Here is a 15,877-nt window from a genome sequence, read left to right as displayed (position 1 = left end):
GGAGAACTCCACAATTCTGGGAATCTGCAATCTTTCCAGGATTGTTGGGATTGTTATGCTAAATCCAAATTTTAATCCTACATGTTTGCCAAGAATAGAGTGCGTTAGGATTAAGATAGAAATTGAGGAGAATATTTCACTGTGTGGTTACTGCCCTCCGTGAATTTAGCATTCCTGGCTTTTGGAAAACATGGAAACTTTTCCATTGCGCAGTTAATTTCCGGAGAAGAAATATCAGGCTTGGTCAGTTTCACTTTCGAATTCCGATTTCAGACACTAATTTCTGGATCTCAGCCCAGCCTGCAAACTATAAAACTGAACAGAGAGCTGCAGAGACCTTGTGCAGTCATTCTGCTAATCAGCTCAGCGAGGTGCAGCTAGAATCCTGAGCAGCATCATGAGGTGAGTAACATCTTTAATTTACACCGTGTTATTAAAAATCAGTACATTCTAAGAAAATGGCAGTGATAACTCAATCAGTCAATCTGTCCCTTGATCTCTGATTATTTAGGGTAAAGGTTTTGGTCTGACCCTGGGTTTCTGAGCATTTGGGGGAACCCATTCAAGGTAGTGACCTGGGAACTTTAGTTTGATCCCGGCATCTGCAAACACCGGGAGATATTGGAGTGGGGCAAACCCACAGTTTGGAAACACTGATTTTTGGGATCCCAGCATCTGATAAGAGTTCGAGGCGAAATCTGTGTTGCTGGATTATTGAAGTGTGAGGACAGAGGAGACCAAGTGTCACATTAGGGAGCATGTCCTCCAGTTGGGCTAGGTGACAAATGGAGTCTGCGCTGGGGAATTGGCTTTTCACTGTCAAGAGCATTCAGTTGACTGCAGGAACAGCACGGATATCACTGAGTGACACAGTGAGCAGAGTAGATGGGGATTAACTGGAGTTCGGTTTGGGAAAATATGGGCAATGGTGAAAGAGCAGAGAAATACAGGGAAATTACTAAATTCGGTGAACAAAGTGTGTAGCGGTTAGCGTAACGCTTTACAGCGCCAGCGACCCGGGTTCAAATCCGGCCACTGTCTGTAAGGATTTTGTACGTTCTCCCCGTGTCTGCGTGGGTTTCCTCCGGGTGCTCCGGTTTCCCCCCACATTCCAAAGACGTACGGGTTAGGAAGTTGTGGGCATGCTGTGTTGGCACTGGAAGTGTGGCGACACTTGCGGGCTGCCCCCCCCCCCCCCAGAACACTACGCAAAAGATGCATTTCACTGTGTGTTTCGATGTGGCTAATAAAGATATCTTAAGCGACAGATAGAAAGTGAGCCTTAACCTCGGGGTGGGGGGGGGGGGGGTTGAAAATTTTTCTCAGAGGGCGCGCTGATATTCCTAGGATGGGGCGAGGAATGAAAAGACTATGGTATGTAAACTAGACCGATGGAGACACACTACACAGATGCTGGAATCTGGAGCAACAAACAATCTGCTGGAGGAACTCAGCGGGTCGAGCAGCATCTGTGGGAGGAAAGGAATTGTCGACGTTTCGGGTCGAAAAGTTGCGACAGGATGATCAGCTCCTGTTCAGGGTCGATCAGGTCCTGATGCAGGGTTTCGACCCAATATGTCGACAATTCCTTTCCACCCCCACAGATGCTACTCGACCCACTGAGTTCCGCCAGCAGATTGTTTGCTAAACTAAACCGATGTTCGCTTGAATGTAAGAGATTGAGGCACGACCTTATTGAGTTTCAGAGACGATATCGGTTGGGTGGCACCTTTTTATTCAAGGGGTGTGGGGACCTCACAACCCTCGCCAGACCCTCGCCTTGCCCGCCGCCCTCCTAGCCGCCCCGCCTACACCAGCTTTTCATTTGCCAACTGCCTGATCCTCCCATCAGCCCAGAGTTGCCCTGAGCACCACCCCTCACAAACGTCCTGGCTGGATTCCCATTTCCTTCCACGTCCCCGCTCCCAGCCCAATATCCCTTCCAATCCCCTGCTACCAACCTTCTATTATTTCAAAAATATGGTTTATTTATATTTAAAAAATAGACACAGGAAACGCAATCAGTGCACATCTCACTTTACAATCATTGGCAATGGGTGGTATCGGTTTATTATTGTCACGTGTACAGAGATACAGTGAAAAGCTTTTGTGTGTGTGCCATCCAGACAGGTTATGCCATACATAAATACACTGAGGTAGTAAAAAGAAAAAAAATGCAGAATACAGTGTTGCGGTTACAGAGAAAGTGCAGAGCAGATAGACAAATAAAGTGCAAGGATCACGACGCCAAATCAATGCATTCTGTTTACAATGCACCAATAGCACTCACTAAATAACACACGCATGAAGGGTTTGATCACATACAGCACTCGGGCAGGCTACAATCCCAGAGCAAAACCGATTAAACCTCCAACAGCATATCATTTTTGTTTTTTCAAACATAAAGACCAACTCAGCCTGCGTTTTCTTCCTCCACAACGAACCCCCCCCCCCATAGGAAAAAAACAAAGCATGGGAACTGCTTCGCAGTCAGGAAAAAACACCACAGCACTCCCACTGACCCCCTCCCCCCGACCGATCCCAGCTCTCCCCGCTCCGGATTCACCCCCTGAACCATTGCTACTGACAGCAGTTGCACAGGCATCATTGGGCCGTCCTGCGGGAGCCGCCCAATGATGTCCGGGAGGGATGGTTGAGTGACTCTCCGTGCCCGGGAGTCGAGTGGGCTCCACACCGCAACCCCCAGCTCCCGGGGACAAGACCCAGAATGTCTCGATTACCTATTGACAGCTCCACGTTGTCAGAATCCTTTGATCAGTTCTCTTTGATTGTAAGATATTTGTAAACTGTTTGAAAATATTTAAATAATTCAAAATTAATATTAAAGAATAAATGTAATCAACAGAGCCTTAATGTGCTAGGAGCTAATTAACAACGTTTGTCGGGAACTGTCTGTACAGGGTGCAGCCCCTGAAGTGTGTGCAGTCCCTGGGCTCAGCAGGTCAGGGCCCTTCGCTGGTTTGGGAGTCGGTCCAGTGGCAGCACCGAAGGTTTGAGGTACCGGCGTCTGATCTCCAGCTGGTCCCTGACGTCCGTGCAGCAATGCACAGGCGCGGGAGGAGGAGACCAGCTGGAGACAGAGCTGTGAGCACCATCCTGATCATTCAGTTACTGGGCACCAATAATTCACTGCCTGGGACACGCTGCAGCTCGAATGTGCCCACAATTGCTGCTGCTTATAGCACTGGACGAGGGTAGCCCTAATTTTAACGTGCAATATGGGTCAGATGGGTAGGACCAGGGATGGTGTGAAACCCCCACTTCATCCCTTTTCTTTTTCAATCTTTTTATTAGTTTTCAAATTAATACAGATTAATATATCAATGTTTATACATGTAATGCAAAGAGATCAGGAGAACAATCATGACATGGATAATCATAAAGAACAATAGAGTATAAAAAGAAATCTGTAGATCCAATGATTTGTTAGTGAACGAATATAATATAAAAGAAAAAGATTTATTATAAAATATAAAAAAGGAAAAAAAAACCCAAAACAATAAGAAAAATTATAAACAATGTATCAAACCAAACTAAGCTAAAAAAATTTTTTTAAAAACTGGACTGAAATTTCTCAATAGAAACAGAGCAATATTATGTCATCAACTCCATTCCTCTAACTTGAAAGGTTATTATAAGGGGATCTATATCATGTGAAAATATTGAATAAATGGACTCCAAACTTCCTCAAATTTAAGCGAAGGATCAACAGTACCACTCCTAATTTTTTCCAAGTTTAAACATGATCTAGTTTGAGACAACCATTGAAAAGTAGTAGGGGGGTATTGGATCCTTCCATTTAAGCAAAATGGATTGTTTGGCCATTAATGTAACAAAGGCAATCATACGGTAAGCAGAGACAGATAGATGGCCAGATTCTATCCTTGGTAAACCAAAAATTGCAGTGATAGGATGAGGTTGTAAATCAATCTTCAATACATTTGAAATAATGTTAAAAATATCTTTCCAATATTTTTCCAAACGAGGACAGGACCAAAACATATGTGTCAAAGAAGCCACATTTGATTTACATCTGTCACATATAGGATTTATATGTTGATAAAAACAAGCTAGCTTATCTTTTGACATATGGGTCCTATGAACTACCTTAAACTGTATCAAAGAATGCCTGGCACACATTGAAGATGTATTAACCAAATGAAGAATTTTCTTCCAAGTCTCTATAGGTATAGATGTCTGGAGTTCACTTTCCCATTCGTTCTTAATTTTGTCCAGTGGTTCTGAACGAATTTTCATAATTAAATCATAAATTGTTGCTATCAAGCCCTTCTGACAAGGATTAAAACCAAAAAAATTTTCCGTAATTTCAGTTTTGTAAGGTGTAGGAAAAGAGGGTATAGTAGCTTTTTAAAAATTTCTAATTTGCAAATATTGAAAAAAGTGTGATCTAGGCAAATTGTATTTGTTAGACAATTGTTCAAAAGATGAAAAATAATTATCAATGAATAAATCACGAAAACATACTATTCCCTTCCTTTACCATATGGAAAAAGCTGAGTCAGCTCTAGATGGATAAAAGAAAAAATTAGATTGAATGGGACTTGACAGGTTATATTTATTCAATCCAAAAAATTTACGAAATTGAAACCATATTCTTATTGTATGTTTAACAATTGAGTTAATCATATGTTTACTTAATTTGGTAAGTGCAAAAGGGAGTGGAGCTCCTAAAATAGAAACTAATGAAAATTCAAGTACTGATTGGGATTCAAGGTGTACCCATCTGGGGCATTGAATTACATCTGAATCTTGTGTCCAAAAAATTAAATATCTAACAGTGATTGCTCAATAATATAACCTAAAGTTAGGCAAGGCCATACCACCATCATTTTTTAGTTTTTGTAAATATTTCTTACTTAGCCTTGGGTTTTTATTCTGCCAAATATATGAAAGAATTTTAGAATCAATAGTGTCAAAAAAAGATTTTGGAACAAAAGTTGGAATCGCTTGAAATAAATATAAAAATTTTGGTAATATGGTCATCTTAACTGCATTAATTCGGCCTACCAATGATAGAGACAGTGGGGACCATTTAGTAAATAATTGTTTAACATGGTCAATTAAAGGCAGTAGATTAGCTTTAAATAAGTCCTTATGTCTCTTAGTAATTTTAACACCTAAATACATAAAATAGTCAGTTACCAATCTAAAAGGTAATTGGCTATAAATTGGAATTTGCATACTTAATGGAAAAAGTTCACTCTTATTAAAATTTAATCTATAGCCAGAAAAAACTAAACTGATCTAATAGTGATAGTACTGCGGGGATAGATTCCTCTGGATTAGAAATATAAAGTAACAGGTCATCTGCGTAAAGGGATATCTTATGAATCTTCTGTCCACGAGTAATACCACATATATTTGAAGAATCCTGAAATGCAATAGCCAAAGGTTCTAAAGCAATATCAAATAATAAAGGGCTTAACGGGCAGCCTTGTCTAGTACCTCGAAATAGCCTAAACAAAGGAGATCTTTGATTATTAGTAAGTATTAAAGCCATAGGTGCATAATAAATCATATTAATCGCAGATATAAATTTAGGACTAAAATTGAATTTTTGAAGTGTACTGAATAGATATTCCCATTCGACTCTGTCAAACACCTTTTCAGCATCTAGCGAAACAACACATTCTGGAATTTGGGATGAAGGGGTATATATAATATTCATTAATCTCCTAATGTTAAAATGTAGGTAACGATTCTGAATAAATCCTGTCTGGTCTTCAGAGATAATTTGTGGAAGAACCTTTTCCAATCTAAAGGCCAATATTTTGGAAAATATTTTGGAATCTACATTTAATAAAGAAGTAGGTCTATAAGATGCACAATCAGTGGGATCTTTATCCTTTTTAAGAATTAAAGTAATAGTTGCTTCATAGAAAGATTGTGGTAGTTTACCCACTGATAAGGCATTTTGGCTACCAGGGAACAAGATTATCAGAAAAGGATTTAAAAAATTCAGCTGTGTATCCGTCAGGGCTGGGTGCTTTACCTGAATTCATTGAAAATATTACTTTTTTTATTTCTTCCTCCGAAGTGGGAGCATCTAATATAGAGCGTTCATTTAAAGATAACTGGGGAATCTTCAAATCTCTTAAAAATTCATGTATTAAAGTAGGATCCTCAGGGGATTCTGATTGGTATAAAAAAAGAATAAAATTCTTGAAAGGATTTGTTAATTTGAACTTGATCTATCGTATAGGTGCCATCCGGTTTACGAATTTTATTAATCTGACGTTTAGATATGGTAGCTTTCAATTGGTTGGCCAATAATTTACCAGATTTGTCACCATGTATATAAAATTGACCTGTTTTTTAGTAGTAGATTTTCAATTGAAGATGTTAATAATAAACTATGTTGTAGTTGCAGTTCTGTTCTCTTTTTAAAAAGCTCCAGATTAGGAGTAACAGAATATATTTTATCGATTTCTTTAATCTTGTCAGCTAATGTACGTATTTCATTATTAGTTGGTTTTTTCAATCCAGTGGAATATGAAATAATTTGACCACGGATGTATGCTTTAAATGTATCCCATGTTATCCCACTGGAGATTTCTTCAGTAAAATTAGTTAAAAAGAAAAACGAAATCTGTTCTTTAATAAATTGGATGAGCCCACTTCATCCATGAGCTTTGATTATGTCAATGCTATCCATTTGTGGTGGGAGAGACACTGTATTCTGTCCCATAATTCTTGCTTCAATTTTTGCTATTCTGCCTTTGCTTTAAGTGATTGGGGTTTTGGCTCATGTTCAATGAATTCAAATTCACATTGGTACTGGGCAATGAAAGCTCTCTTCACACGTGAGATGGTGCACTGTTACCAATGAGTGACAGTTATCAATTCAGAGCAGACATTGTATCACCCATTCTGAATTGGATGGTCATCATTACAAGTCACTTTCACAAGCATCTTGAGCTTCACAGATTGGATCAGCGACTGGCACAAGTACCTAACCCACCTTGGTGGTCCTGATCTCTGGTAAATGAGACTGTCTTACTGATCCTTGCTGATTATGCTTGGGAAGATCTCGGGAAGGTGATGGAGGGCAGAGGCAGATGTGAGGAGTAGGATAGGGCTGCACAGCGCAAGACGTTTATACATCCTGTCCCTAGAGTGGTATAAATTCAGCTGGTGCTGTAGTATAGGGCAACGGTTCCCCACCTGGGATGTGTGAGCCCTTGTGCGTCACATTGTCACATTATACTTTGATTGATTGAGGTTAATTGTGCTGCCATTAAAAAAATCAAGTTAACTGCAGTTTTAATCACATTGTAAAATAATTATGGAATGCCAATATTTCTAGATAGTGCAAAAGCAAATCATTTTGTCTTTGAGAGGGAGAGGAGGAGAGAATGGGGCAGTGAGGGGGTAAAAGGAGGAGGAGGGAAAGATAATGGAGTGGAACTATTCCCCAAGTCAATAGCCTGGATGCATGCAATGAATTGAATGGAGTCCAGGCCTTCAAAGGAACCAAGCCTAGAATTCATGCCTGGGCCATGGCAGGCTGCTGCAGTCCCCTTTCTCCCTGTCTAACTCTCACTCTGCCCCATGAACCTTACCTTCCACCCTTCCCTCTCACTCACCTTCAGCCCTTCTCTCTCTCTCTCTCTCTCTCTCTCTCTCTCTCTCTCTCTCTCTCTCTTTCTCTCTTTCTCAACCTTTTCCCTCTATCTCTGTGTTTCACTCACTTGTACCCCTGGTGTGACCTTCATTTGGCATGCTATGTCCACCTGATTGCCAAGACCTTTGACCATATTCTCCTCCAACTCTCTACCATCACCCAATTACCTGCTTCCATTCTTATCTACCATCCTTTGGCAGAGAATGATCAGAGTGACTTCTCTTCCCATTTCTACTCCTGCACCATCACCTATGGATTTCCTCAGGATCTGGGTTTAGTCCCCTCCAATATCTCTGAAATGCCACCACCTGGCAGTAAGATCCCATAACATAACAGCTCTTTCCGCCTTTGTAACACTGCCTGGTTTCACCCAATCTCTGCTCATCTACTTCAAAAACTCTTCACAGTGTCCTTGCTACCTCCAGACTTAACTATTGGAACAGCCCTTTGGCCGGTATCCCATCCTTTACTCTCCACAACTTGAGCTCATTCAGTGCTCTGCTCTACTCATTTGTTTCTCCTCTAAATTCTATCAGATTAGTGCACTTTGAAATCCACAAGGACTATTTTTTCATGCATTTGATATCTCCAGATGCTTTTCTATCATTACTTTTAGGATAGGCTTCAAGTTCAAATAGAAGACCGATCAGTGTGTCCTAGGTTTTGTTCTCTCTCTGTATTTGCTTTTGAGAACAACATGAGCTATCCACAAGTCCTCTGGATTTGACCATCTCTTCCATGGAATGCTGATATATGTATAATCCAGTTATCTCCTCCCAGTTTTCATGAGCATGTGTGATTCACTTGCATCTGTAATGGAGATTATTATTTCATCACTCAAGCATGGACATCAGTTGATTTTCCTGCTATCATCCACACTTAATGGGCAATGAGATACCCGTGTAACATTGCAGCATATTTTAGGACTCAGCCATTCTCCACAATCCACAATGATCAATCCAAATTCAAGTTTATTCAAGCATCTGCAAAGAAGTCACCCAGATAGTTCTAGCATGACTTAAAAATCACCACCCGTGACTTTGTTATCTTTAAAATATCATTTCAGTTGGCTGTTTGTTCTTATTATTTGTACTGCTCAGCATCCTAGCTCAGACTGGAGGTCTGTGACTCGTGGTGTGCCCCAGGGGTCAGTGCTGGGCTCATTGTCATCTATACCAAAGATTTGAACGAGAATATATGAGGAATACTTAGTAAGTTTGCAAATTACACTAAAATAGGTGGTGTCATGGACAGTGAAAAGGAGTATCAAGAATTGCAGTGGGATCTTGATCAGCTGGGCAGGTGGGCTGGGGAATAACAAATGAAATTTAATTCAGATAAGTGTGAAGGGTACTGTTGTAGAACAGACGGACCTTGGAGTACAGGTGCATAGTTCCCTTAAAGTGGAGTCACAGGTAGATAGGACAGTGAAGAAGGCTTTTGGCATGCTGGCCTTCATCATTCAGGACATCGAATATAGAAGTTGAGAGGTTATGTCGCAACTGTACAGGGAATACTCCTATGCTCCAAGGAGTAAAGACCTAGGCTGTCTAACCTCTCCTTATAACTCAGTCCCTCGAATCCTGGCAATATCCTTGTAAATCTTTTTTGCACTCTTTCCAGTTTAATTATATCCTTCCTATAACAAGGTGACCAAGACTGAACACAATACTTCAAGTGTGGCCTCACTAACGTCTTGGAAATTTTGACCCTAGGGAAAAGATACTGACCATCCACTCTATCTATGCCTCTCATAATCTTATAAACTTCTATCAGGTCTCCCCTCAGCCTGTGCCGCTCCAGAGAAAAAGATCTATGTTTGTCCAACCTCTCCTCTAGCACATGCCCTCTAATCCACACACCATCCTGGTAAACCTCTTCTGCACCCTCTCCAAAGCCTCAGCATCCTTCCTATAATGTGGCGACCAGAATTGAATGTAATACTCCAGATGTGGCCAAACCAGAGTCTTATAAAGCTGCAACATAACTTGCTGACTCTTGAACTCAATGCCTCAACTAAAAAAGACAAGCATTCCAATACACCTTCTTTACCACCCTATCAACCTGTGCAGCCACTTTCAGGGAGTTATGGACTTGGACCCCAAGATCCCTCTGCATATCAACACTGTTATGGGTTTTGCCATGAACTGTGTATAGTCCCTTTACATCTGATCTCCCAAAGTGCAACACCTCACACTTGGCCTAATTAAACTCCATCAGCCATTTCTTCACCCATATCTGCAACTGACCGATATCCCGCTCTGTCCTACGGCAATCTTCTACACTATCCACAATGCCACCAATCTTTGTATCATCTGCGAAGTTACTAACCTACCCATCCATGTCTTCATCAAAGTCATTTTTATATAAATATCACAAACAGCAGAGGTCCCAGTACTGATCCCTGCAGAAAACCACTAGTCACGAACCTCCAGCCAGAATGTGTCCTATCAAGCACTACTCTCTGTCTTTTATGGGCAAGTCAATTCTGAATCCAGACAGCCAAGCCAGTGTGGATTCCATACCTCTCAATCTTCTGCATGAGCCTCCCATGTGGGACCTTATCAAATACCTTACTAAAATCTTAATCTGTCTATGCCTCTGAAAATTTGTATGAAGCCATTGAATGCCTTGGAAAGGCCTTGGAATTTGATTTCGACAGTGAAGAATGTCTAAATGTTCTTTTTGAACTACATCTTCGCACTTGCACTCATGTACTTATGTATGGAATGATCTGTCTAGATGGCATGCAAACAAAAGCTTTACACTGTATCTCAGTACATGTGACTGTACTAAACCAATTACCTTTCATTGGGCACAAGACAGCTGTATTTTGCAACCTATGATATGAATGAAGGTTCTTCTTTTGCCCAGAAATCCTTGTGCACTTTATGAGGTGTAATGGAATGGCATTAACATGCTGGAACAAGATCATTTTGGTTACTGTGAACCGCATCAAGATTCACTGGCAAACAAAACTGCTGCTGTAAAATGCATATTATCCCACTGAAGAATGTGATGTGTGATATATGGTTCATAAGGCCATGTTAGGGAGGTTGGAGCACAGCATGTGAGAGGTAGAGGTCAGCATGATCAGCACAGTTTGGCAAGGCCCGCACACTTACGTTGGAAGGTGTACACATTGACAGGGAATGCAAAAAGGAGTTTGCTAAACATTAGGCGGGATTAACAGCGTCACATCACCAAGAGTACTCAGCAGTCATAGGAGGCTTTCCTCATGCAATAGGTTACCAAGTATGTCTGGAAAATCCTAATGACTTCACACAACAGTTTCATCCTGTTTAAATTAACTGCACCCTTTATCTTCCAGCCACTGTATCAGACCATTGGGGGAAAAGCACCTAATTTCTGACTCTGGCACAGGCTCCATGCACAAGATCAGAAAGCCTGTATAATGGGAGCCTGACAACCACTTACAATAGCATTGAGCGCACCATCAGTGTAGTGAAGCAACAGATCTGCCGCCTGGGCTGCTGAGAATGCACATTCTCATCCTCAATATATGAATCAATTCTTAGTATATAGTTGTTGATCTGAAACGTTAATGATTTCTCTCTCCCTAGACGCTGCCTGATCTGCTGAGTATTTCCAGGTTTATGATGCCTTAATGAAAGATATTGCACGAAAGGGCGGAATGTGCCTCAGCTGGTCTGAGACAGATTTTCATAAATGTTGTTCTCTTGCAGCAACACACCGAGAGATTTGTTGAAAAAGAAGCTCGATCAACTTCAGTGTCACTTCACGTGGCGCCCACAGAAGGAAACCATTGACTTGGAAGATATGTTGTACAGATTAGAAGATGCTATAAATTTTGCTGTCAAATATCAAGCCACATCCTACAACCAACTTGCTTTTGTGAACTGCCTGCAAGGCAATCACGAAGAAGCCATTGAAAACTTAGAGAAAGCTGAAAAGATTCTGAGGGAGAACCACAAAGATGAATTTGAAAGAAAAAGCATCATCACCTATGGAAACTTTGCCTGGGTGCATTACCACATGGGACAACTGGTCGAGGCCCAGTCCTACCTCGACAAGCTGGAGATGATCTGTAAACCGCTCACTGACGGCCCTCGCTATACAGCAATGATACCTGAAGTATACGGGGAGAAGGGATGGTCATTGTTGAAGTCTGGCGGTGAATACTACGAAGAGGCAAAGGAATGTTTTGAGAAGGCTGTAGAGGAAGATCCTGATAACACGGAATGGATCATGGGCTATGCGACTGTGCTATTTCGTCTGGAATCATTTTCTGGAACCCCAGAGAGTCGTGAACAGAGTCAGTCCCAGAAGCATCTGCGTCGGGTGCTGGAGCTTGATCCAGATAACTCTGTGGCCATGGTGCTGTTGGCCCTAAAAATGCAGAGGTTCAAGCAAAAGAAGGAAGCAAATAAATTAGTTGAACAAGCATTGCAGAAAACCCCTGATTTTCCATATGTGCTCCGCTATGCTGCAAAATTTTACAGAACTGAAGGAGTTATGGACAAAGCTATCAAGCTGCTGAAGCATATATTAGAATTCACTCCACACTCTTGCTTCGTACACCACCAAATTGGAATGTGTTACAGAAGTAAACTCAATGCACCTCACACAGGTCATCTCAATGCTGCATTTCAGCACCAAACTGAGTTGATCAGACAGTGTAAGTACCATTTTGAAAAGGCCTGTGAATACCGTGAAAGGTCGGGTACTCTACCACAATTGGATCTTGCAAACTTCTGTATTAAAATTAAAGACTACTCCAAAGCAGAGGAGATCTACAGAAATCTCATGAAATTAGAGGGCATTCGTCCAGAAAACATGCAGAGCATATGTTTTCATGCTGGGTCATTTGAAATGTATCACAGAAAGTCTGAATCAAATGCCATCAACCTATTCCTGAAAGGTCTGAAGATTGAATATGACTCATATGAACAGAGAAAATGTCGTAAGGAACTGGAGAAGTGGGCAGACAGGAAACTTCGCAGGAATCCACATGACAGCAAGGCCCTTGGTGTTAAAGGATTTCTGTATCAGCTGGATGGGAACAAGCCTAAAGCCATTGAATACTTTGAAAATGCCTTGGAGTTTGATCATGATAATGAAGACTATCTGTGTGCTCTTTGTGAATTACGCCTTTCCATCAAGGGCCAAAATGATGCTTGAAAGAAGCATTGATTCTGTCTGATCTGAAAGAGAGGTTTGGTGGACACCCGTTTCACTTAATACATTTTTGCAGCACCTTCTTCAAATTAGACACTACTGGTGAAATTCAAACAATAACCTTATTGTAATCATTCTCAATCTCTGCTGTATTCAAGAATGGTGATGACTTAAGTATGCAAAGTAAATTGCATTAATTCCATAATTCTACCCCTGCCATACATGACTCCAGAACTATTAGTTCAGAATATGTGAAGTGAAGCAAAGTTTGGTGTCAGGAAATTATTCTAACTAGAGCCAAATGTCAAAACCTGTCAGAGAATCTCGGCAAATTTCTACTTCATTTCCTTTACTTATTAATCCTTAGATGTATTCTGCTTTTCAATTTGTAACATGAATCCTGCAGAAGAAATGTAACTTTTGAAGAATGAATATTTGATGAAGATCATTTTAAAATGGACATGTCTGAGAATTAAAGTTTCACAACAAAGATTGGATCTGCTTAGACTATATGAAAGGAACACCAGCAAATTCTTAACAGTATGTGTCCAGTCTGCTGACAGAAGCTAAGAATGTTTCAAAAGACAATGCAATAGCCAAAGACCAGACTCAAGTTTTCAATCTCAGGCAGAATAGTTAACTGCCAAGGACAAGGTCTGTAACCCAGATCTGAAATGCCAATGGACGCATTATGTAACCAGATGAGTAGGGTCAAGTATTTGACTGCTCCACTCATGACGGAGCATTGATTTCCAAGAGGCAATTCCTGTAACAGGATGGAGCAAACTGGGTTTGAAGTTCCAGGTGATGAGTACATGACATGTTTGTAGTCAGAAAGTGGAAATTTGGTGCAGGTTTGATATCAGATGAACTATTGTTACATGGGTTTTGAGCATGACAAATATAAGAAGAGAACCCTAGAAAGGGGAAATATCGATGCATTTGATCAGCATGATCAAAGAGTGAGAGAATGCATATTCTCTCAGAAGATTACCTTGCAACACGTGGATTGATCTGAAGTGCTGGGGCATGGGCGGTGGGATCAATCCACTGGAGAGTTTATCCAGAATACATTGAGCAATATAACACATGCTATGCTATGCTTTGCTAATCGGCACTAAGATACTGCATTGTACTGGGCACATTCACTTTGAATAAAGTATAATAGCTGCTAACATGTCAAATTGTTTTGAATTTAGAATTGAAAAGGATATTTGTCATAGATGCAGCATTAGAGTTAATTGAATTGATTAGCAGAATTATTTCTGAAATACAACAGATATTTGTAAATCAATAATAAATCTAACTGAGGCCTTGATTTTCACTCGAGGTGATTTTGAGTGGCCAGTTGGTGAGTAGATATGGACATTCAGCCATTATCACCAATTTCGGACCCTTGGTGTTTCAAATCCCAAGCTTCATTACTGCAGTTATATTTCCATCCATACTGTGTGTAGTTGGAGTTGAAGGAGGTCCAATGAGGACATTGCAGGATGGCAGGGTACATATGAACAGGGATGCAAGAGCCCATGGAGCACCAGCCTGGAGTCCCCGTCAATCAGAGACCCCAGGGAAAATGTGTCTGGACATGTGGCCTATAGCTTTGTCTAAGATTGCCTGGTGCTCTGTATACCTCAGGATGCTATTTTTCCCACAAAATCCACAGAGACTGATGGAGTAGAGCCTTGTAAAACTAGAGTATCCATGATGCCTGAAAAGGGGCAACCAGAGATGTCACAAGGCAAGTTGAAGCACTTAATGTCAGTGGGAGTCTCCCTGCTCTTTAACATCTCTACATCAAACCTTCTGAGTTGGAGTGGGCTGGATAATACTCATACCAAACTCTCAGAATGCATTCCAAAAGCAACAGCTCGAGTGCAATCAACACTGAGTGGGATCATTGTAGTATTATGCTTATAAAGATGTGTTACTGACAGCGATGCCATGCTGGGTACTGGTGCACACGCCTGCCCTTATCACTGCTGCAGAACCACAGTAATGAACTGGTGATTGCATAGCCCCAAGACTTAGTCGAGAATGAAACGAGGGGTTTGCTGCAGGTTCCTGGCATTGCAGCACAGAGTAGGGGGGGGAGGGCAGGCAAAAGTTCGTTCCTGGTGCCTAACAAGCAGCGCACAGATGTCTTCACGGGGGCGTGCACCTATGAGTGTTTGGACTGCAGAAGCAAGAACGGTACAGTGAGTTATGCAGGACAGGACTGTGCAGGGTACTGGTGTATATGTGTCAGTTCAATTCTCAGAGACTGTTCCTTTCTCATTGACAGGAAACAAAGTAGAGGAAAGAAAACTATAAGAAATAAAAATGTTAAAACAATGAAAGACAATCACATGGAATTTGGATGGAGTGGAGCACTACACAAACTCAGTTCAATGAAACATCAAACATAATTGCACAGGGCAGGCACAGTAGTGTAGCGGTTAGCATAATGTTGTTACAGTGCAAGCGACCCAGGTTCAATTCCAGCTGCTGTCTGGGAGGAGTTTGTATGTTCTCCCAGTGTCTGCGTGCGTTTCTTCTGGGTGCTCTGGTTTCCTCCCAATTTCCAAAGATGTATGGGTTAGGAAGTTGTGGGCATGCTATGTTGGTGCCGGAAGTGTGACGACACTTGCAGGCTGTCCCCCAGAACCCTCTACACAATAGATGCATTTCACTGTGTGTTTCAATGTGGATATGACTAATAAAGAAATCCTGTCTTGTCTAAAAAAAATCTGGGACTTAACATGAGCTGCAGTTTCTGTGACCCTGGTTCTGGGTTCTCTGCATATCTGGTGAAGTAACACACGGAAAACCATGGACATGCTCATCAGCCAGCTACCAAAAAACTATATCAGTGCCCTCTGGATCTGATACCTGAGAATGAGACACTACTTGCAGCTCGCTTCACAGGCAAATACTTCCTACTCTGCTTAGTCAGGAAGCTGGACACATTTTTCCCTTCTCCACTCTCTATAACCACTGCACTTAAAATATGCATGCACTTCCTGCCCCTAACGTAGAACATAGAACAGTACAGCACAGTACATGCCCTTC

At 41.3% G+C, this 15,877-nt stretch overlaps 1 protein-coding gene across 1 annotated transcript; it reads left to right on the top strand.

Moving 5' to 3' along the window:
- Positions 1-297: 297 nt before the first annotated feature.
- Positions 298-15,350, top strand: LOC127576735 (interferon-induced protein with tetratricopeptide repeats 5-like). The gene is made up of 2 exons (XM_052027437.1): positions 298-402; positions 11,374-15,350. The coding sequence occupies exons 1-2, from the start codon at positions 398-400 to the stop codon at positions 12,827-12,829; spliced, it is 1,461 nt and encodes a 486-aa protein (XP_051883397.1). The 5' UTR covers positions 298-397; the 3' UTR covers positions 12,830-15,350.
- Positions 15,351-15,877: the final 527 nt, after the last annotated feature.

Source organism: Pristis pectinata, chromosome 12 (assembly GCF_009764475.1).
Source record: "Pristis pectinata isolate sPriPec2 chromosome 12, sPriPec2.1.pri, whole genome shotgun sequence".
Classification (NCBI taxonomy): Eukaryota; Metazoa; Chordata; class Chondrichthyes; order Rhinopristiformes; family Pristidae; genus Pristis; species Pristis pectinata.
Note: the sequence above shows the minus strand (reverse complement) of the source record. Positions and strands in the feature narration are given on the sequence as shown.